This window comes from Littorina saxatilis, linkage group LG6 (assembly GCF_037325665.1).
Source record: "Littorina saxatilis isolate snail1 linkage group LG6, US_GU_Lsax_2.0, whole genome shotgun sequence".
Lineage (NCBI taxonomy): Eukaryota > Metazoa > Mollusca > Gastropoda > Littorinimorpha > Littorinidae > Littorina > Littorina saxatilis.
The window spans coordinates 30232454-30253958 of NC_090250.1; the positions used below are offsets into that span (position 1 = coordinate 30232454).

The 21505-nt window shown below is 45.5% G+C and overlaps 1 protein-coding gene across 2 annotated transcripts in view; it reads left to right on the forward strand.

Annotated features, from left to right (window-relative positions):
* LOC138968960 (E3 ubiquitin-protein ligase rnf213-alpha-like) overlaps nucleotides 1-21505 on the forward strand; it is a 123569-nt gene that overhangs the window by 62981 nt on the left and 39083 nt on the right. For both annotated transcript variants that reach the window (XM_070341641.1, XM_070341642.1), the window contains exons 56-62: nucleotides 844-1026; nucleotides 8104-8355; nucleotides 8779-8917; nucleotides 9547-9848; nucleotides 18180-18297; nucleotides 18863-18976; nucleotides 19439-19537. In XM_070341641.1, coding sequence (XP_070197742.1) covers nucleotides 844-1026; nucleotides 8104-8355; nucleotides 8779-8917; nucleotides 9547-9848; nucleotides 18180-18297; nucleotides 18863-18976; nucleotides 19439-19537 — 1207 coding nt within the window. The remainder of the gene's footprint in view (nucleotides 1-843; nucleotides 1027-8103; nucleotides 8356-8778; nucleotides 8918-9546; nucleotides 9849-18179; nucleotides 18298-18862; nucleotides 18977-19438; nucleotides 19538-21505) is intronic.

Consider the following 21505-nt stretch of genomic DNA (forward strand, 5'->3'; position numbering starts at 1 on the left):
TCCGGCCGGCCGGCCGGCCGTCCGGCCGGCCGTCCGTAGACACCACTTTAACGTTGGACTTTTCTCGGAAACTATCAAAGCGATCGGGCTCATATTTTGTTTAGTCGTGACCTCCAATGACCTCTACACTTTAACGATGGTTTCGTTGACCTTTGACCTTTTTCAAGGTCACAGGTCAGCATCAAAGGAAAAATTAGACATTTTATATCTTTGACAAAGTTCATCGGATGTGATTGAAACTTTGTAGGATTATTCTTTACATCAAAGTATTTACATCTGTAGCCTTTTACGAACGTTATCAGAAAAACAAGGGAGATAACTAGCCTTTTCTGTTCGGCAACACACAACTTAACGTTGGGCTTTTCTCGGAAACTATAAAAGTGACCGGGCTCAAATTTTATGTGAACGTGACTCATTGTGTTGTGAATAGCAATTTCTTCCTGTCCATCTGATGCCTCATATAATATTCAGAACTGCGAAAGTGACTCGATCGAGCGTTTGCTCTTCTTGTTTTGTTTAAAGTCGGGGGTGCGGCTTATAAAACGGTGCGTCTTGTAATCCGTCAAATACGGTAATTCATTTGCACACAATAATTTACTAGCATTCATCTTTTTTGTCATGCTCTTTATCCAGGTTGTGCTTAAAATGAAACCAAAGGCATTTGTCTGGTTGATAATTGTACAGACTTTAAATTTGTTTGGATGTTGATGCAGGCAGCGTAATTAATGCTCATTGTTTTGACCAAACCGAGAAGAGATCTGTTTACATCATTTACCATGACAGTATCTTTGCGGAGAAAGCAGCTCTTCACAACTTACATGTAGTTGTTTGTGATGTATTCAGGGACGTAGGAAGCTGTGCTCACTGTGCCATAAAGCTGGAGGGGCCACCGGCACAGCTGCCCTGTGGACACCGAATTTGTGACAAGTGTTACACGCAGGATGTCAGAACCAGCAACCAGTGTCCAGAATGTCACAAGGATGTGCCTGCTGACTTTGACCCTGAGACTTCAGGTTGCCAAGACAGGTATACTATCATGGATTTTACATCCACAGTTTTACGCAAAGACCACTCATTGAGGCAGAGTTTTGGAAATTGGTTTTGATATTTTCTGGAGGGTCTGGACACTGAAATGCCCAGGTGTCTACACGTGCAGTTGTAATACATGAACAGAACCTCACTGGCATGTTGTACTAGTTTAGGTGCACACCTGTATTTTTCCACAGGACTATTAAATTACATATCTTTACCCAACTCACATATAGCAATTAACTCTAGTTCAGTGCTGGTAACGCTGTACGCGTTCCCCTTGGTAACAAGGGAGACCACCCTAAAAAAGAGTGATCCATCCCATAATATCAGACCGATGTCCGGTCCAACATCCGTATGCGTGCGCATACGCCGCCATTTGTATCATTCTCTCTCAGCGTTTCAAGTGGACTGGACGCTCCTGACGTACGCTCCGGCTGTTTTCAGCTTTTCGCCAGAGTCTTTGGCTTTGGCTTCTCCCCTTGGTCGCCGCCTAGCTTTACACCTGTACCTATGTTGTGTGGTGAGATCTTTCTGATTTTGTTGTAACTTTAGCGACGTTTCGTCGCTTGTTGTACTTGTAAAATTTTTTCTGAAATTTTTTTCTGTGAAAATTTTTCGTGAGTTGTTTGCTATGGCGGAGGCTGCGCTCATTGATAGCGCTAAACGGAAGCCTAGTTCGAGGCAGGTACCTGACGATACGCCTCCTAAAGAAGCTCGAGGAGAGATAAGGGCGCAGGTAAATCCGCGTCTTTATCGTCAGAGCCAACTTCTGTTAAGTCTCCCGTTTTGGCAGACGTTCAAGCAACTTCGGGTCAGACTTGTTTACTTTCTGACAAGAGTAGTCTTTCTGGTGTAGCATCTACTGCTTCTGTTTCACCTGGTTGCTCTGGGTTAGCACCAGCTGACGTCGCGGCGTTATTGTTGACGCTGAGTGCTCAGGTTTCGACGTTAGCGTCGGAATTATCTTCCACTCGGGAGGAATTGCGTTCTCTTCCGGCGGGTGTTTCTGATGCTTTCTCTTTAGCCAAGATCCGGCAGTCTCCTGCAGCTCCCGCTTCGACTTCCGCTAAGCCTTCGGCGACCGTGACTCGGGCTGATGTTCATGCTTCGCAGGATGGGGGTTCCCACTTGGTGTCTCTGCTGAATGTGTCGACGCCAGTTCAAGGTATGTCTACACCGCGTGTAGCTAGGTCCTCTTGCGAAAGCGGTGTGCGAGCTCAGGGGGCTCTCTTGTGCGTTGGAGGCCTTGAGAGTTCTTATGAGCAGCGAAAGGACGAACGTATCCGTAGGTCTCTTGACGAGAATATCGGGGACCGTTTTAGTCCTCTTCCGCCCAGGGGGCAGGAAGTGGTCGGTTCTGCCGACGAATAATTGTCTGAAGTTCTGCCTCCTGGGTCTGAGTTTGAGCTCGAGTCGGAGGGTAGGGCGGATGACGGGGATGCCTCTGTGGTAGAGGATTCCCAACTGAATTTGCCCGCTAAGTTGTCAGCCGCAGTGGCGCTGGCGGCGGAAACAGCGTTCAGGTACTTCCCGGAAGGGGTGGTGAAGGGCAAGGCTCAGCTTCATCCACCCTGTTCGGCGTTGGATGATTTCCGGAGTGCACAGGAGCAAAGATCTTGCTTCCGCTTCCGGGAATCTTCAACCATTGCCTACGAGTTGGCAAACGTTTTGGGTGGGAAGCGTCAACCGGCGGTGCCGTTGTTGGTTCAACACGGTGATGCCCCGGATGACGTTCTCTCGTGGTTGGCAAAGCCTGGGGTTCGAGCTGCTTCCGGTGTTCCGAAGTTCAAGTTCAACCCAAGGCCTGTCAATCTTGTTGACACTTTTGCTCTGCCGTCTGGTGTGCTTCCGGTGACGCCGGAACTCGCCGCGCTGAGAGAAGACGGTTACAGTAAGGATAGGGTGGTCCCCTATACTGACGGTTCTCTCGCAGCTTTGGAAGAGGTTGGGAGGTCTTTGCTGGAGCTCACGTCTGCATGGGTGAAAGTAGCCCGTCAATTGACTGAAATCCGTCAATCTGAAAATAAGTCTGACGGAAATTCCGTCAATCCGCAATTTTTATTAAAAAAAAAAAAAATTTATTTATTTATTTTTTATTTTTAAGCGGAACGCGTTTTCGAACTGCTATGCGGTAAACCCCGTAGGTGAGGTTTCTTCGCTTTCGGATTCGCTCTGCATCACGATAAAAAAAAGTTCTCGTGTTTTGGCAGGCATTACGAAGTGGTGACACGATTTCTGCGACAAAGATGCCGGTTTTGACGGAAAACGCATGGACAGATCTTATTGATGCTGGTCTAGCCAACAAATGGCGATGGGACTGGTTGGAGTTCATGAAACTAAAACTGTGTGTGATAAGTTTGGTGCTTGAAACTCAAGTGCTTTTCCTTGAGAACTTTGCACTATAAGAGATGCTACTGCTTAGTTGCTACTTTGTGCAGTGCTACATCATGCTGTTTGCATGTGTGACATTCTGTTTCATCATTTATTTCAATGCCTGTCTGGCAATGTTTGCTTCTTATAATTAAATATTTCGAACTTTTATTTCAGTTGTTCAGTTGTTCAGTTTCTATTTCATTTAGTAATTGGCTGTTGTTATCAATTGTGTCGTTGTGTTGGAAGATGCAAGTGTGAAAAGATACAAAAGAAAAATGATTACTTCTGTGAATTGTTTTGATTTTGTTTACCCTTTTTACCATATCATTAGAATCTGAAGGTATTTTTTTGACCTGCATGATAGTGACAAAAAGTGTATTTTTTTGCCAGGAAAGGCCACAAAATCACAATGTATAATGCAAAAATTCGTTTTCGGCCGGGGGGGCGTTGCCCCCCTGGACCCCCTAACGCCAGGGCCTGGGCGGCCCATGGACCCCTGCCTCAAAAAATTTTCAGTCAATTTGATTTTCATAGGTTTCACCCATGCGTCTGTGTCGGAGTCTCTGCAAAGGTCCTTGTCCAGATCGATTGCCTCATCACTCGACCCTTTTGAATTTCGCTTTGACGCGTCGCCGGCAGATGCTTCTACACTGCTGGCTACTCTGGCGAAAGTGACTAGAGAGCAGGTGGCGTTGTCTGCCAGGCTGTACACTCACGCAGTGCACTCAAGGAGATCAGCCTTTTTGGCGGGGTCTAGGTTCAGGAACACCGCGACCATTGAGAGGTTGAAGGTCTCTCCCTTTTCCGAGGGGTCTCTTTTGGGACAGGCGTCTTTTGACGCTCTCCAAAAGGAAACGCAAGACGCGCGGGATGTCGCAATCGCGCATTTGGCTTCGCAGGGCTTTCAGAAGCCTCAGGGCAAACCTCAGACGCAGGGTTACTCCTCAGCCAAGCCTCAGACTTCCACCTCTGGCGGTGGGAAGGCTCAGAAGCAGTCTTTTGCCTCTAGGGGTAGGGGACGTGGGGCTCCCTACTCTAAGAGGGGTCAATCGTTTGGCGGTTCCAGGTGGTCGGAGCGCAAGCCTCACCCCCAATGAAACTCCCCCGAACAGCACATCCTGGTAGCCCCCGCGCTGGTTGTAGCGGGCGGCCCGTCCAGGGCCCTAACTTCCTGGCTGCAACTAGTGGACAGCAAGTGGGTTGCTGGGATAGTGCGTTCGGGGTTCCGGCTTCTCTGGTCAGGGCAGAAGGCTTCCCTGGTCAGGATAATCCCGCCCTGCAGGGCGCCAAAGGATTTGGTGGCACGGGACGCGGTCCAGAAGGAGGTCTCGGCTCTGCTGCTCAAGGGAGCTATAGAGGAGGTCTTGGACGCGCGGTCACCGGGGTTTTACGGCAGACTTTTCGTAGTGCCGAAAGCCTCGGGGGCGTGGAGGCCTGTGCTAGATCTTTCTCCCCTGAACAAGTTTCTGAGGGTAATCAAGTTTACCATGGAAACTCCAACTTCGGTTCGGGAGGCCTTACGGCCGGGAGATTGGGCGACGTCGATCGATTTAACAGACGCTTACTTTCACGTCCTCATACATGTCTCAGACAGGAAGTGGCTCCGCTTTCCTTGGGGCGGCAAAGCTTACCAGTTCAGGGCTCTGCCGTTCGGCCTGTCTTTAGCCCCCTGGATTTTCACGATAGTGGTCAGGCAGCTTTGCGCTCTTGGGAGACAGGAAGGCATCCGTCTCAGAGCTTACCTAGACGATTGGTTAATCCTCCAGAGGGTTACGCAGAGGGTGCCGGGCGGCACAGCTGGGTTTCTCTGTCAACCTGACAAAATCCGAGTTGGAACCATCCCAGAGGTTTACCTACCTGGGCATGGAATTCGACACGCTTCGGTGGTCTGTCCGGCCGTCTCAAAGGCGGATCGACAAGCTTCAGGGTCTGATTCGGTCTCTCTACGGAGAGAATCATGCCAGTGCAAGGGTTCTGACTTCGGTTCTGGGTCAGATGGAATCCATGGCTTCCCTCATTCCGCTGGGCAGGGTTCACAAGAGGCCTTTTCAGGCCTCCCTGCAGTCAAGGTGGGATCAGACATCCCAGGACTGGAGTGTTCCGATCGCACTGGGAACTTGGTTTCAGCAGACCACAGGTGTGTGGCTCCTTCCGGATTTGTTCCTAGGAGTTCCCATTGTTCGTCCACCGCCGGAGAGAGAGTTGTTTACGGACGCATCTCTGACGGGGTGGGGTGCTCATCTGGACGAGCACATGGTTTCGGGAGTTTGGGATTGCACTCAGGCCTCCCTGCATATCAATGTACTGGAGTTGGAGGCCGTTTCCCTGGCGCTTCTAGCGTTCAAGCCTTTCCTGGAGGGCAGTCATGTCCGTCTTCACACCGACAACATGTCTGTCGCGTCGTATGTGAACAAGCAGGGGGGGACTCGGTCTCACAGTCTTTCCGACATTGCATGTCGCATTCTGACGTGGTGTCACGCCCAGCACATTCTGTTGTCAGCAGTGTACTTGAAGGGCAGCTTAAACGTCCTTGCTGACACACTGAGCAGAGGGGACAGGATTGTTCATTCAGAGTGGACTCTCACACACCAGTCCTTGCAGCGGCTTTGGTCGCGGATCGACAAGCCCATGATAGATCTCTTTGCGACGAGGTTTTCGGCGAGACTTCCTCTCTTCGTGTCCCCCTTCCCGGATCCTCTGGCCTGGAAGGTGAATGCGCTGGAAATAGATTGGTCAGATCTTCCGGCGTATGCCTTCCCTCCGTTCTGCCTCTTAGGCAAAGTCCTCAGGAAAGTGGACTTGGAGAAACCAGCGCTGGTTCTGGTCGCTCCGCTGTGGCCAAGCCAGCACTGGTTTCCCGACCTACTGCGTCTAGCAGTTCGGCCCCCGATCCCTCTCGCCCTGAAAAGAGGAGATCTCGTGCAGCCTCGGTCAGGCGTTCAGCACGAGAACCCACAGGTCCTGGCCCTACACGCGTGGATTCTGTCCGAAGCGCTTTGCGTAGGGCAGGGGCCTCTTCCTCTACTCTGAAATTCGTTGGCCATGCACATAGAAAATCGACTTCTTCGGTTTACTCATCGCACTGGGCATCTTGGTCTAGGTGGTGCGTGCTTAATGGGGTTAAACCTCTTTCACCTAGGTCTATTCATGTAGCCAACCATCTGTCTTGGTTGGCTGATCAGGGAGCTTCTCCCTCTTCTTTTAGGGTCAGGAGGTCCGCGATCTCATCGACTCTCGCGCAATTAGGCCACAAAATTGCACTCGGAGGAGTGATAGCTAGCGTTATCAAGGGGGCTGCCCTGTTAGCAGCTCGTTCAAAATCGCTTCTCCCTGCGTGGGATTTGTTTTTGGTCTTACGTTTTTTAGCGTCGGACGAGTTCGAGCCTCTTTTGTCAGCCAGTTTGGCCGATTTGACGCGTAAGACTGTGTTTTTAACGCTTCTCGCTACTTCAAGGAGAGGTAGCGAGGTGCACTCTTTGTCGGGTTTAGATAAAGATATTGCGTTCGAGAAGGATGGTTCCATTTCTCTCAAATTTGTTCCCGGCTTCCTCGCGAAAAACCAGAAACCCGGCCAGCTTTCTCCAATCTTGCGCATTCCACCCTTGAGCAAGATTTTGGCTCCTGGAGATCCCGATATTGCAAATTGTCCCGTGAGGGCTCTCCGATGTTACCTGTCTCGAACACGGCTTTTAAGGTCAGAAAGTCAGAAACTACTTTTCATATCTTTAAACACGGCTAGGTGTAAGGATATTGCGAAGGTGACTCTGACCAAATGGATCTCCACTCTGATCAAGCGAGCATATGCCTGGTGGCACTTGCAGTCGGGTGACGTTAGGGCTGTGTTGCCTCTCACCGCGGCTAGAACCCACGAGGCGAGAGCCTGGGCATCCTCAGTGGCGGTTCTCCGGTCCGGCAAGCTAGCCGAAGTACTGGAAGCTGCATACTGGCGTTCTGAGGACATCTTTGTCAATTTCTACCTCAGAGACGTCTCTTCTGTGAGGCAGGACGGAAGCTCTGCTCTACCTGCGATGGTAGCTGCGGGGCAGGTCCTGCGTGCCTAGATTTTGGTAAGTTACCCACCACCTATAGTAGCAATCTGCTATATGTGAGTTGGGTAAAGTTATGTAATTTAATCCAAAATTTTAATAATAAATTTTCATTTAATTAATATACTTACCCAACTCACATCGTTTAAACCCTCCCGCCTCCCCGCTGTGGTGGTATTGGGTTCTAAAAAAGTAGTGAGTTGGGCTTCGTTCGAATGATACAAATGGCGGCGTATGCGCACGCATACGGATGTTGGACCGGACATCGGTCTGATATTATGGGATGGATCACTCTTTTTTAGGGTGGTCTCCCTTGTTACCAAGGGGAACGCGTACAGCGTTACCAGCACTGAACTAGAGTTAATTGCTATATGTGAGTTGGGTAAGTATATTAATTAAATGAAAATTTATTATTAAAATTTTGGATTTTGTGCCCATTTTAAGTGGCATAGATTTACAATTAAATGCATGTTTTCCTCATGTATCACATAGTAAACAAGTTTTTTTTCTGATGTTCTGGCCGTAAAGTCAGCATGTTTTTGTCATCCTAAAGTTTGAAATTAGTTATTGTGAGAGAAGTGATGATCACTTTTTAAACAAAAACATAGAATTATTCTTGATGCCCAACATAACATTGAACTTCACGCTTCAGAGCTGCAGTGGAGAATCTGGTGAGGTACCAGCGGCAGACCAGCGCCTTTCTGATGGCAGTCATTTCCCAGCTGTGCTTCTCAGGCCAGGAGCCCCCAGAACCAGAGGCTGTGGCGCACATCTTCTCCTATGTCATCCGGCATGTGGAAGGTGTGACCACTGTGCAGACACAGCAGCTGACCTTGCGTGATGATCAGATGGACCCATCGCCTGTCCTGCGTTCATTCATTCTTCGTCTTCTTCTCAAACACAGGTGGTTTTATGTTACAGGAGTAATGAAGTAAAAAAAATGTGCCAAGTTATGGTGACACATATAAACGCCACATTGGCTGCTATAATATATTGTTTGCAATGTAGGTCTCTAACAGTATGGAATTCCACAACAGGAAAACAAAATAGTTGTCCTTGAAAATAAATGCACAGAAGTATATGAGAATGTTATCATGTGTTGGAACAGTGGAGTGCTCACCTTTTGTTGACACCTGATGTTACCAGTTTATGCTGAAAAACAAAAGTCAACATAATGCCATGACTGTATCCTCCCCTTGCCTGCTAACGCACAGCCCCCTCCAACCCACACACACAAAAAAGCAGTACATAAAGAGAAATGTATGATCTTGAAATATGGATAGATATAATGAAAGTTAGATTAGTAATGATGCATGCTTTCTTGCAGTGAGCTTGAAGTGGCAGACTTCATCAATACATTCCTGTCCGAGGCCCGAAGCGTCATTGAAGGACACATGGCAGGTCAAACCGAGCAGTCGGCGCCAGTGCTCACAGAGCTCAGTCTGCTCATCATTTACTGCATCGAAGTTAGTGTTTTATGTGTTGTATTGAACATCACACTGGTTGTTGTCTGAGAGGAAAACGTGTGCGTGTGTGTGTGTATGAGCACACACAAAAGATGGCAATCGCACGTAAACGTTGGCACGCTGTAGTCTAGAGTGTGTCTACTTTGAACAAATTTTGGAAGACTCTTGCACAGAGTGGAAGTGTTGTTGCATGTTTTTCTCTCAGTCCTATTCTCTAATAAGCAACAATTCTCAAAGAAATTTAACTTCTACAGTTTCTATTCTATTTTTTAGTCAAGCTAGGTCTCAGCTGTTGACTTGGGAGGTGTATGTATATGGATACGGAACGTCAAATCTTTCTAAGGACAGAGGAAGGAGAAATAATAAATTCTCAGTATCTATTCATTAATTTGTTGTTGTTTTTTAAGTTTTTGTGCACAGTGCTGAGTTTGTAAGGCCTTCCCTAATTGAGCCAGAAAGTGACTTTGCAAAGACTTCTGACAAAAATGTTCCCGAAACTTCAGTGCAAAAGGTTCTTGCAGAGTACAAAACCTGGTTACTGTTGTGTACTCTATTTGTTTAAAGATTACAGATCTCTAAAAAAAAAACGCTCCAGCAGGCATGATTTGACACAGTTTTAACCTTTGCAGAACCTGGAATACGAGGCAGATGCTGTTGCTGCAGAACAAAGTGAAGCACAGACCCTGCAAGGTCAATGTGAGCGTGTGAAGGAGCAGCTGCATAAGATTCGTGCAAAACTGGAGGAATCAGCCTTGGAGCTTTCCACGCTCATCGCCTTGGGGCAGCTCCGTCATGCCCTTTGTTGCTGTGCTGATCTGGTGTTCAGGCATGTGATCGAGCCTGCAGACTTCCACAAAGTGGACGTGGCACTGAAAGACTTGCTGATGGAAGCTGCCGTCATCTGTGTCATGGGAAACAACCAGTGGCCAAAGTAATGGTTGAATATTTTGGTGCTGTCATCCTTTATTGTATGTTGTTATGGTGTTATAATGATACAGTGTCTGTCTGTGTGTGTGTGTGTGTGTGTGTGTGTGTGTGTGTGTGTGTGTGTGTGTGTGTGTGTGTGTGTGTGTGTGTGTGCGCAGAAAGCCTTTCCTTTATGTCTCACTTTGACTGGGTAAAAAGCCTTATTGCTAAAATGATCCTGTTTTGATTTGTGCTATTTGTAAACTGTACTTTATACACTGCCTAATTTGAACTGAATTAAGACGGATATGGGAAAAAATGTTGGGACTACAAGGTGCTTCTTTGTATAAGGCAAAGCCCACTTTTTAGGTAAAAATGATTAAAAATCCACACAATAGGTGCTTCCGGTGTATTGGGCACAAACTATAGGAAATTTACGTCTCAAAGGAGAAGGTAGGACCTTGCTTGTTCGTTTGGTAGCAGACGAATTTTCTGTTGTGGGTACAGGAAGTATTATGAAAGAACAATGCATGCTGGACTTGATGTTCTATCACTTCCGCCCAAACAATTTCAAGTTGAACAGCTGAGAAATTTTTGCCCATATAATTAAAAAGACTCTGGTCTTGTGACCCCGGGTCAATGACTGAATTTTGAACTCGAACTCGAACTCGAACTCGAAAACTTTATTACCGAGGGATGATAGCATTAGGTCCATATGGTCCTTTCTTACAGCTAGTCCCTACTATAATACACACATGAAACAAAGAACAAATATAAAGAATGAAAACATTTAAACAAAAAATCAAATAAAACAAAATTATGTGGGGAAAAGTATAACAAAATAAAAATAAAAAATTCAAAAGTGTGCTTGTTAATGGAAGCATACTATACACTTTCTCTTTCACACACACTCGCACAAATTGTACACCGACTTAGTCGTTAGAGAGGTGCTTTCGGAGCTGTCTTTTAAAAGAAGATAATGACAGACATGACTTGATATTTACAGGTAGTGAATTCCAAAGGAACGCACCAGAATAAGAAAAACTAGTTTTAAACAAATCGATGCGGGGCCTTGACAAGGCAAGGTTATTTCGAGTGTTTGAATAATATGACGGAGATGATTTGAAGAGTTGTATAAGATATGTTGGGGCGTCCTTATAGACGACTTTATACATAAATGAACATTTATTATACAAAAGCTGCTTTTTTAAGCTTAACATCCCAATACTTTTCATCTTTTCCTTTGTAGAAAGAGATGGACTGGGCAGAACTAGTTTAGCAGCTCTACGCTGGAGCGAGTTCAGCTTCTTCAAGTGAACTTCACTACACCCGTCCCATACTATGGAAGCATAATCAATATGGGGTTTTATGTGGGCATTGTAAAATAGTTTCCTTGTGTCTAGATTAATAATGCTTTGTAACTTTGACAAAAGAAACAGGTTTTTAGCAATTTTTTTGCAGATTCCATTGATGTGAGTCTGCCATTTGAGATTATTATCAACAGTAAGTCCCAGTAAACGGTGCTCAGCTACTTGCTCAATGGAGTGCTCATTTAGGGACAGACTCAGAGTCATTTCTGAAAGTTGATGTTTTTGGCGAGTGCTGATTATCATAGACTTTGTTTTAACTGGATTAATAAGCATACGATTTGCAGAACACCACTCAGAAACATCGTTTAGGCTCTGTTGTAATTTGTCTTGAATTTGTGCAGGGCTTTTCCCTGTTGCATGTAAGGTAGTATCATCTGCTAACATATGACACTCAACAGATTCGGACTGTAGGTACAAGGGCAAATCATTTATATACATGCAAAATAATACAGGTCCTAAAACAGACCCCTGTGGCACTCCACATTTCACAGTGCCCTGAGAAGAGTACGTATCGTGTACGTATACAGATTGAACCCTCTCTTTAAGATAAGAGTAAAAAAAAGCGACAGTGCTAGAACTTTTCAAATAACACTTTAATTTCTGTAGAAGGATCTCGTGATCCACGAGGTCAAAAGCTTTTTTTAGGTCCAAGAAAACATCACCAGAAATGTCTAACCTATTGATGGATGAGTACCATGAATCAGTTAATCTGGCAAGGGCAGTGTTACATGAATGTTGAGAGCGAAAACCAGACTGAAGTTGATGCAAGAGATTGTGGTCCTCCAAATAAGTAACCAGATGTTTTTGAACATGCCTTTCAAGAGGCTTAGATAATACAGATAACAAAGATATAGGTCTAAAATCATTTAAGTCTTGAGAACCTTTTTTCTTTGGCAAAGGTATGACTTTCGCTTTTTTAAATTCTTTTGGAAAATCATTGTGTTGAATACATAAATTATAAACATAAGTCAGAGACTCTACTATATAAGGAGTAGACAATTTTAATAATTTATTACTTATTTCATCAAGTCCGGAAGACTTTTTATTTTCTAACCTTGCTATGTACTGGCCAACTTCATGGATGGCCATTATCGGAATAACAAACGCATCCGTGTTTCTTAATTTTTCATCACAGAACATCTGCAAGCGTTCACAACAGGAATGTGGTTCTGTTCCTGGAGATTTTGAGTGAGAATCTACCAGTGATTCAGCAACGGACAAAAAATAATCGTTAAAGTCGTTGGCCTTTATATTCTGAGGAATACTACTATTTTTTGAGGAGTTGCCTTTTAAAAACGTGTTCAGGGCGCGCCAGACTTGTGAAACATCTTTGTTGTTACCCACAAGTTTATCAAAATATGATCGCTTCGCGTTTCTCACAAGATTCTTTACTCTGTTACGCGCTTTTTTATAATCTTCAAATAATTTGTTTGTCTTTAACTGGTCGCGATACGCCATTGCTTCGATGATATCAATGGTTAACCAGGGAGGAAGTTTAGGATGTCTTACTCGTTTCCGCCTCACAGGTGCATGTCGATTTACCACATCGATAAAGAGGGAATACCAGGCTTCAAGTGCCTCGTTAGGATCGGTATAATTAAGCACAGAAGCAAAAGGTGTACAATTCAAATCATTAAAGAAGAGACCTTGATTAAAATGTTTAAAAGACCTGTATGAAATATATGTGTGACCTTTTGATTCTGCCTTGGGTATTTTCATCAATTTGGAACAGCTTACAGGACTATGATCACTTACACTAAGGTCGGATACACAGGCACCCAAGACTGTGTCCGGATTATTCGTATAAATATGATCGAGCAATGTAGATGTCGTTGAAGTTACCCTTGTGGGTGACTTTACAAGCTGTTTAAGCCCAAATAACTGAGTAGTTGATTCCCAGCTGGGATGGGACTTTAACATGTCTATGTTAAAATCGCCAAGTAGCATAACGTCAGCATTGTGTTTGCTCTTATTATAAACATTGTCTAACATTTGTACAAAATGATCATACCACTCAAAATTTGCCGCAGGATTTCTATAAAGAAAACACACGAATTGAGGGGCCATTGATTTACTGGGTTTGAGTTCTAACCAAATGCATTCTACTGCGCTGGGTTCCAGGTCTATGCGTCTACGCGTAATGTGTTTAATTGAGTCATGAATATATACCGCGATTCCGGTCTGCCCTTGGATTTCTGGGTCTCGCCTTTCAACACAATAATCAACAATCGCGATATCATTATCGGAAACCCTGGAATCTAATCTTGATTCAGTAATACCAAATAAATGATAATTCGGAGACGCTTTTTCAAGGAAGGCACATACATCATGAACCTTATTATAGAGGTGATACACATTTAAATGACCAACACTGAGCATAATAAAACAAGGAGTAAACACACACAATGATAACTAACACACACAATAAATGTTACAAGAAAAGCAAAACAACAACTGTCACGAAAAAAGCAAAACGACAGTCAGTTCAAACTATAAACACAAACAACAAATTTATGCCGGCAGTCTTGCAACACAATAAGTTTATGGTAAAGTTTCACAATAGCGTCACGCACCTCTGCGCTGACACTCGACTTCAAACCAACGAGCTCAGTGAGCCTGACACAAACACAACACCGTCCAGGCGAAGCGGGCAGATTACACGGATTACGTGGCAGTTACCACTCACACACGCTGGAGGGAATATAGTCTTCAATCACGCCCTCGCAGATTTCCACATGAAACTTAGACAAGTGTTCTCCGAATGTTAGTGAGGATCCGAGTCAACACAGCACCACTGTCACATTTCAATGTGGCAAGAGCAGTAACATGTAGATATCGACTGTCCGCTCAGTAACAATGGAACTTTTGTTTGTACGGTTCTGATACGGCTGAATACAGCCACTTTTTCTTATAACAAAAGAGTGAAAACCACAAGAACACTACACTGTGACTTTCCGAGCCACACAGTCTGTATAGCACAACACGGCGATACGAACAGGAACAAACAGAAATTAAATTGGGGGAATCAGTGAAAGTAGTGCATAATGTGTAATCATATGAAAATGAGATGTCTTTCACACACACACACACACACACACACACACACACACACACGCACACACACACACAAACACACACACACACCCACACACACACACACACACACACACACACACACACACACACGCACAAAGCACAGTAACAGTTATACAAGGTGACAAGCACAATGCTAACTTATTTTTTTCTGTCTCCAGAACTAGAGTTTATGGGACATAACGTGGTTATAATTATGTTAAGGTGTGACACGCGCTATTTTACACTAGCGTGTGAAGATGGGTCACTGTAGCTACATTGTTGCCTGCGGCATTGGCCACTGACTGTAGAATGGGGGTGGCGCCTGTTGCACAAAGGGGCTGAAGGCACTGTACATAGACGGGTGTAGCAGATGAGGGGGATAATGGGATTGGTGGAAGTGGCTGTGGGGGCCAGGCGGCGCGTGAAAATACCCACTGGGGTCAAGAACTGGGAAGGGGTGAAACCACCTATGGTGTGGCGGCTGGGTACCACCTGGTGCCAGCGCTGTGGCCTCAGTTGACCTGGGCGGTTGGCTGGGCTGCTCCGTTACGTAGTGGTGCTGGGGTCGATGGCTGGGCTGCTCGGGTACATACTGGTGCTGGGGGCGATGGCCGTGCTGGTCCGGTACACACTGGTGCTGGGGGCGATGGCAGGGCTGCACCGTTTCGTACTGCTGTTGAGGGCTATGCAGCGTCACGGCGTCCTGTGGAGGCTGCTGTGACATTGGTGGGTGTTGCGACCTTGGTGATAATGGCTGCTGAGTGGACTGTGATGTCTCACCAATGTCGTGTGGCGAAGTTTGAGGACTGGACATGCGTTGTCCTTTCACAGCAGCAGCATATGATGCCACGGGGTTCTGCTGACGCTCCCACAATGCAGACTTCACTTCGCGCAAGAACAGTGACAGTCCTTTGGGTGAGTAATGCACACTGTCTGCAAGGATCTGGCTGTCGAGGCATCCGTTTTCGTCAACCTTCCAGATCAACTGAAGAGACAGGAAGGTCACTTGTTCAGTGTTGCACAGAGCCTTCAGTCTGCTGTTAAAGTCCTTTATTTTCCGTGTCATTTTGTTCTGTCGTTGTGGGGGTATGGCTGCGACATAGACACAGGATGAAGGGAAGTGCTTTTTGACTGCTGATAGCAGATTAGCAAAACTCTGCACAAAGCTATCTAAGTCTCCCCTACAGTCATTTGTCCCGACGTTTAACACAACTTTCTTCACTGAAGGGTGAGTGCCGCTGTCAGTGACAATTGTTGTCAGGCGTTGGGTCGTGGTGCCTCGTAGAGTCCTGATCTCTGTAGCACCCGACCTGTCCAGACGCTTTTTGGCAATGTTTCCCAGGTTTGAGTCCCCGAGCAGGAAGTGTGTGCAGGTGGGGGGGATACGGAGTGTAGGGGAGCGATCAGTGGCGTTAAGAGCGACCGGGAACTGGTCACGGCAGGGCTCACGGTTAGCAGACTGACCGTTTTTAGGAGGGGGCGTGGTCGAGTCCTCGTCGTCAGAAAGGGAGGGCGCATATCGCCCCTTGTTTGTGGTGATGGCAATGGCTTGAACACCGGACAGGGAAGGGCGAGAATCTGGAGGGGACGTTTGCTGAGAGGAGGAGGATTTGTGTTGCTCTTTCTCAACCTTTTGTAGTTCCCTGACTTTGTTTTCTAAGGCTTGGCATCGTTTTTTCATAGCGTCGCGTTCTCTATTGAGCTGCTCTACTGCCTCCCTCAGCTCCGCCACCTCTCTGTCACGATGCTGTTCGTTGGCTAGGATCGTTCTGTCCAGCTGAACTCTCATGTCTCTCATTTCCAACATGAGTTTGGTCACCAGGTCACTTTCACAACAACTACTACTGTCAGTTATGTCGACACTGTCTGAACCATCAGCTGTACAGATGTTACCGCTGGTTGGGGTGTCACCAGTGTCAGCAGCGGCGGCAGCAACAGTGGCGTCGTTGTCAGTGGTGTTAGTGACAGTACTGTCCGCACTAGTTGCTGACGAAACATTATCTTCGACAGCAATAGTGATAGCCTGGCTGTCATCAGTGTTGCGGACTTCATCGGTACTGGCTGCACCAAGAGTCTCGTCGTCGACGCTGTCGGCGAAAGTTGTATCTGTACTAGCAGCACTAGGTGTCTCGTCTTCGGCTCTGTCTGCAACGGTGGTAGCGGTACTAATTGCACCAGGTGTCTTCTCGGCGGCAGCAGCCATGACGTCACTACTGTGAGTACAGTCTGTACCTTCGCTGACTTCAGACGTGGGTAGCATCAGGTTGGCACCTTTGTATACCGAGCTGTTCTCGTCGATTGCATCAGAAAACTCCAGGAGTGTATGGACAACACCCTGCAAGCGCCTGAAGTCATCCTCCACCCAGTCACGGCATTGCCTTCCCTGCACCAGGAATGTGCAAGTGGTTGGATAAAAATGTATGACAATAAGTTTTTCACATGAAAAGTGCAGACGTATAGACGTCTGGATAAGAGCTGGTGGCAGTTTTCCAATGACTATGGCCGTGTCATCGTATTCACAGGCAAGTTGCTGAAGCTTGCCATCGACTGTACGGGAATAATCGACCCAGCTGGAGGAGTACCCGTGTGATGGCAAGTCGATCATATACCGGTACCTCAGAACAGCTCTCCATACCGGCATGAATTGTTTCTCACACTTGAAAGTTTTTTCATTGGGGTCTTTCTTGTGTTCGATTTTTTCAAGAGACTTGCTCAGTTGTGAGCGAGTAATAACTGACATAATTGCACATACTCATGCACTGATAAAACCCCTTTGACATAATCTACATATAGAACATGATTAGCAGTAGTTTTTGATGGAGACACTTGAAGAGATTACTGCGGGGTGAGCCTCGCCTCGCGGCGTGATAGGCGTTGAGGCATTAACGTCACATCACATCACTGACGCGCGGTGTACACTCCAAACAGCTGAAGAGAACACAATTCCAAACAAAGCAAATGCACAAAAAGTCACAACATTTTTCTCATTCATAGTCTTTGCACTTGTAAACCATACATAATAAAAGTTCGTTGATTCACCTAACTGCACATAGCAAACTCACTTGGTAGAAGATTCACAAGCAACAGTGAGATTTCAACCAGTGCAAATTCAGTTGTGACTGTCCACAGGACTGCAGGAACATTCCTATCTCTGGCACTCCCAGTCTACAGCTACAAGATAACAGTGCCAGCCAGTGATTAATGACATGTGTTGTCCATGGCGCGAGTACTCACACAAAAGGAACAAAGAAATACGTTTGTATCTTCGAAGAAAAATGAATTCACAAGTATATCTTTCATATGAAGAACATATGCACTGTTATATCCTTGCACAGCAATTTTTGGAACTTGAAGCACAGTTAAACTAGGTAAATTCCATCGAAATCCGCAGCTCTCGCAGGGCACGTCCGTACCCTTTGAGAGAGAGAGAGAAAGAGAAATGAGACTAGATGCCTTTGAAGAATTTTTTGTAAAGTATGTTTGATGGTGTATGCTTTTAATTAAGCGTTGTTAACTGTGAATGTAGATGTAAATGCTTGTATAACTGTGTTTTAATTTTAAATGTGTCAAACGCAAAGAGCATAATTGTAAAGTTATGATGTTGCGCTATATAAATGCTCATTTATTATTATTATTATTATGTCCAAGGAAATATTGCCAAGGTCATCATTGCGGAAACAAGCATATCACGACAGAGGCAGTGTTATGTTTCTTTGAATAGCGATGTGGGTACATGTGTACTTTTCTTAAGTCGTACACAAGGCGCTACCAGTCCATACGGGTCAAAGTTCAGGAAAAAGTTGCGCTTTATAGTCCCCAAAAGTATGGTAAAGAAATCTCGGCTTCATTTGTTTTCTGCAAGACTTTTTTTTGCTGTGACATTAGTAAAGACTGTTTTTGACATGCGTTAGGTACTTCCTGGTGAAACAGCTGTGCCGAGACCATGGCATGGCTTCATATACCACACTCCTTCAGCGAGCACAGACACAGAAATGCCTGGACTGGATCAAACTGGAAGATGTGCAACAGGTCAGGCACTCTGAATGAAGCAATAGTGATGTGTGTTTTTTCTCCCTGTTTTTCGCTCTCTTTGTACATGTATACTAACCGGCACGGTTGGCCTAGTGGTAAGGCGTCCGCCCCGTGATCGGGAGGTTGTGGGTTCGAACCCCGGCCGGGTCATACCTAAGACTTTAAAATTGGCAATCTAGTGGCTGCTCCGCCTGGCGTCTGGCATTATGGGGTTAGTGCTAGGACTGCTTGGTCCGGTGTCAGAATAATGTGACTGGGTGAGACATGAAGCCTGTGCTGCGACTTCTGTCTTGTGTGTGGCGCACGTTATATGTCAAAGCAGCACCGCCCTGATATGGCCCTTCGTGGTCGGCTGGGCGTTAAGCAAACAAACAAACAAACAAACATGTATACTACAGACATGTAGTTTTAAGTCTTTCCTTGGTAAACTTTCTTGTCTTCTTTCTTGTTGAAATTTTTTTCTTTCTGCCAATACAAAAGGAATCTGAAAGAGATAGACTGCTTACATTCCAAGTAAAGACTGAAGAGGTTAATGCATGAAAAAAGTACTTTTTTTTTAAAGGTTGAGGGAGTGGCTGACAGGTACCTGGTTTGTGGGCCTGCATACTGCTCGCTGCGTACTGAGGTCATGCAGGAGATGAAGAGTCAACAAGGACGTCTGCAGATACATCTTGATGTGAGTGCATTGTCCTTTTCTTTTGTTTTTGCTTGATAGAGATGGAGACCTGACTGTAAAGAAGACTGATGAAAGGCAACTGGGTTTTTGTCTTTCCCTTTTTTCAGTGGTTTGGTTACGATGTCCATTGAGAAAGTAGGATGGCATTTGTTCTGTAAATGTAGAAGCTTTTAATACATTCTACCGCTATATATATATCCAGAAGCATGCTGTCATGCTAAATGAGCCCTCACACTGTCAGTGGCTTATTGTATCCGAGGTACAGTTTGTGATTTGATAGGATGCCAGCCCATCCACTGCTTGTCAACAATGAATATGCATCTCTTCATTTTAATACTCCATAAAAACAAGAAAGGTTATTTTTATCTCAATTTAGTCATCATGTACTTAGACTGCAGATGGCATACCTTTTTCATGAGATTATTGTAATTATTATTGATATAAATGACATTCCTTTTTCAGGAGATTGACTGCAGTAATGTGAGGAAAGAGTATCTGGTCCTGCTGGCTCTCTGTCGAGAGGTCTTGATGGCTAGCGTCCACTCTCCTGAGCAAACTCCGGTATATCTTTTATTCAAAATAAACCACAGAATAATTTCTAGAGCTTAACAAGGCATACCAATTTGACTTAATGGTTTGATTAAATTACATAACTTAACCCAACTCACATATAGCAATTAACTCTAGTTCAGTGCTGGTAACGCTGTACGCGTCCCCTTGGGAACAAGGGAGGACCCTCTTAAAAAAGAAAGTGACCAATCCCATAAAGCCAGACCAACTACCGGTCCGACTTCCGTATGCGCGCGCATACGCCGCCATTTGTATCATTCTACAACTCAGCGTCCAAGGGACTGGTCGCATTCACGTACGCTCCTGCTGTTGTCAGCTTTTCTCCTGGGTCTTTGGACTTAGGATTCGCCCCTTGGTTGCCGCCTAAGCTTTACACCTGTATCTATGCTGTTGGGGTGAGATCTTTCTGATTTATTTGGAACTTTAGAAACTGTTTGTAAGAACAAGGATCTCCTGGCTCTGGCAGTTTGCGGCCTCTTTTCTTTATGGTTGTCGCCTTTGAACAAGTCTTGCTTTTGTGCTCTCCCTTGGGCGGTTACGTTCTAACCGGAGTTCTTTGTGTTCAGACAGGATGCAGATACAAAGGATGTAGCTTTGCTGTTTTGCCTGAGGGTAGGTCTCTTCCTAAAAGTATTGTTCTTTTGGTGAGACTTTAATCTCTCTCTTTTCGAGCCGCTTCTATGCATGCGGGTTTAGCTCTTACTAAAAGAAGCTCATGGCAAAAGGGAAAGCGTATGGCAGGCCCTGGTTTTTTCTTGTTTTTATAAGAAATTCTTCAGGCTTGTTGTTCTCGGCTTTAGCTTTTGTCTCCATACTCTCGCTTTCACGGCAAGGCTCTGTGTTTTATGCACATGAAAGCACACAAAAGCACGCTGTCTCTTTCACTCATGGCAGCTATGTCAACTGGAAGTTAGTGCTCGGCATCACTTTTTGCCTCTGTGTTTACCGCAACGGCTGGGGGGGATCAGGTCTCTCTCTTTTTGGAGAGAGACACTGGTTCCTCCCTTTTTTGGGTCTTTTACATAGATTGTTTGGTCGTTAACTTCCACATTTTGATTCTCAAAATAGATCGGAAGTAGGTATTTTGTTTATTGGTATCAGAGCTTCAGGATTCTGATTTATTTTCTAAATCAAACTTTTCTTTGGCCGGTTTTGATCTCTTTGAGGAGACTGGGCAAGTGGCCCTTTATAGAAGTCCTTTGCTTCAGGTGGTAACCGGAAGTGCAGGACTGGTTTACATTTAATGCCTAGGGCAGCTCAGCTTTGTTATGACCCGTTGTGGTTAGCTGGGCGTTAAGCAATCGATCAAAGGGCTGGAACTTGTGCTGTTTCAAGCAGACAACTTCGCTGGGGGTCGAGCTGGTTCCTTTTGTCAGGAATTCAAGTTGAATCCACTTCTGGTCATTCTGATTGACTCTTTTGCTCTGCCTTCAAACGGAAAAGCTTCAGGCTTGCTGTTATCGACTTTAGCTTTTGACTCCATACCCTCATTCGTTTTCACAGGGTCTCTTTCATAGATCGTTTTTGCGGCCTGTTGGTCGCACAGTAAGGGTCTTTGCAATCTTGGTTTCCAGACCTCTTAAGGCTGGCAAGAAAGCATTTTTGCTTTCTCACATTCGAATCACACGGGTGTCTACTGTAAGGGTATCGTTGAGATACTCAGGGGCTTCCGCCTCAACTCTGGATTTTGTTCAGAGTCCTAATAGGGGTTTAGTGTCTTTGTTCACTTGTCACGTAGACTGGCTTGGTACAAAGGGCATTTTTCTTACGGAAAGAACTCCTCTTCTCCTCGTTTAATGCAGGTGGCGATCCACCTATTCTGGTTTTCCGTTTTCTCTTCCATGTCTTATTTTTAAGACTTTACGTGATTTCTGTCATATTGATACGGCTTGGTGCTGGGTTGCTTTAACCCTTTTCAAGGCTAGCCTGGCTGTTCAACACGGAAAACGGCCATGTTTA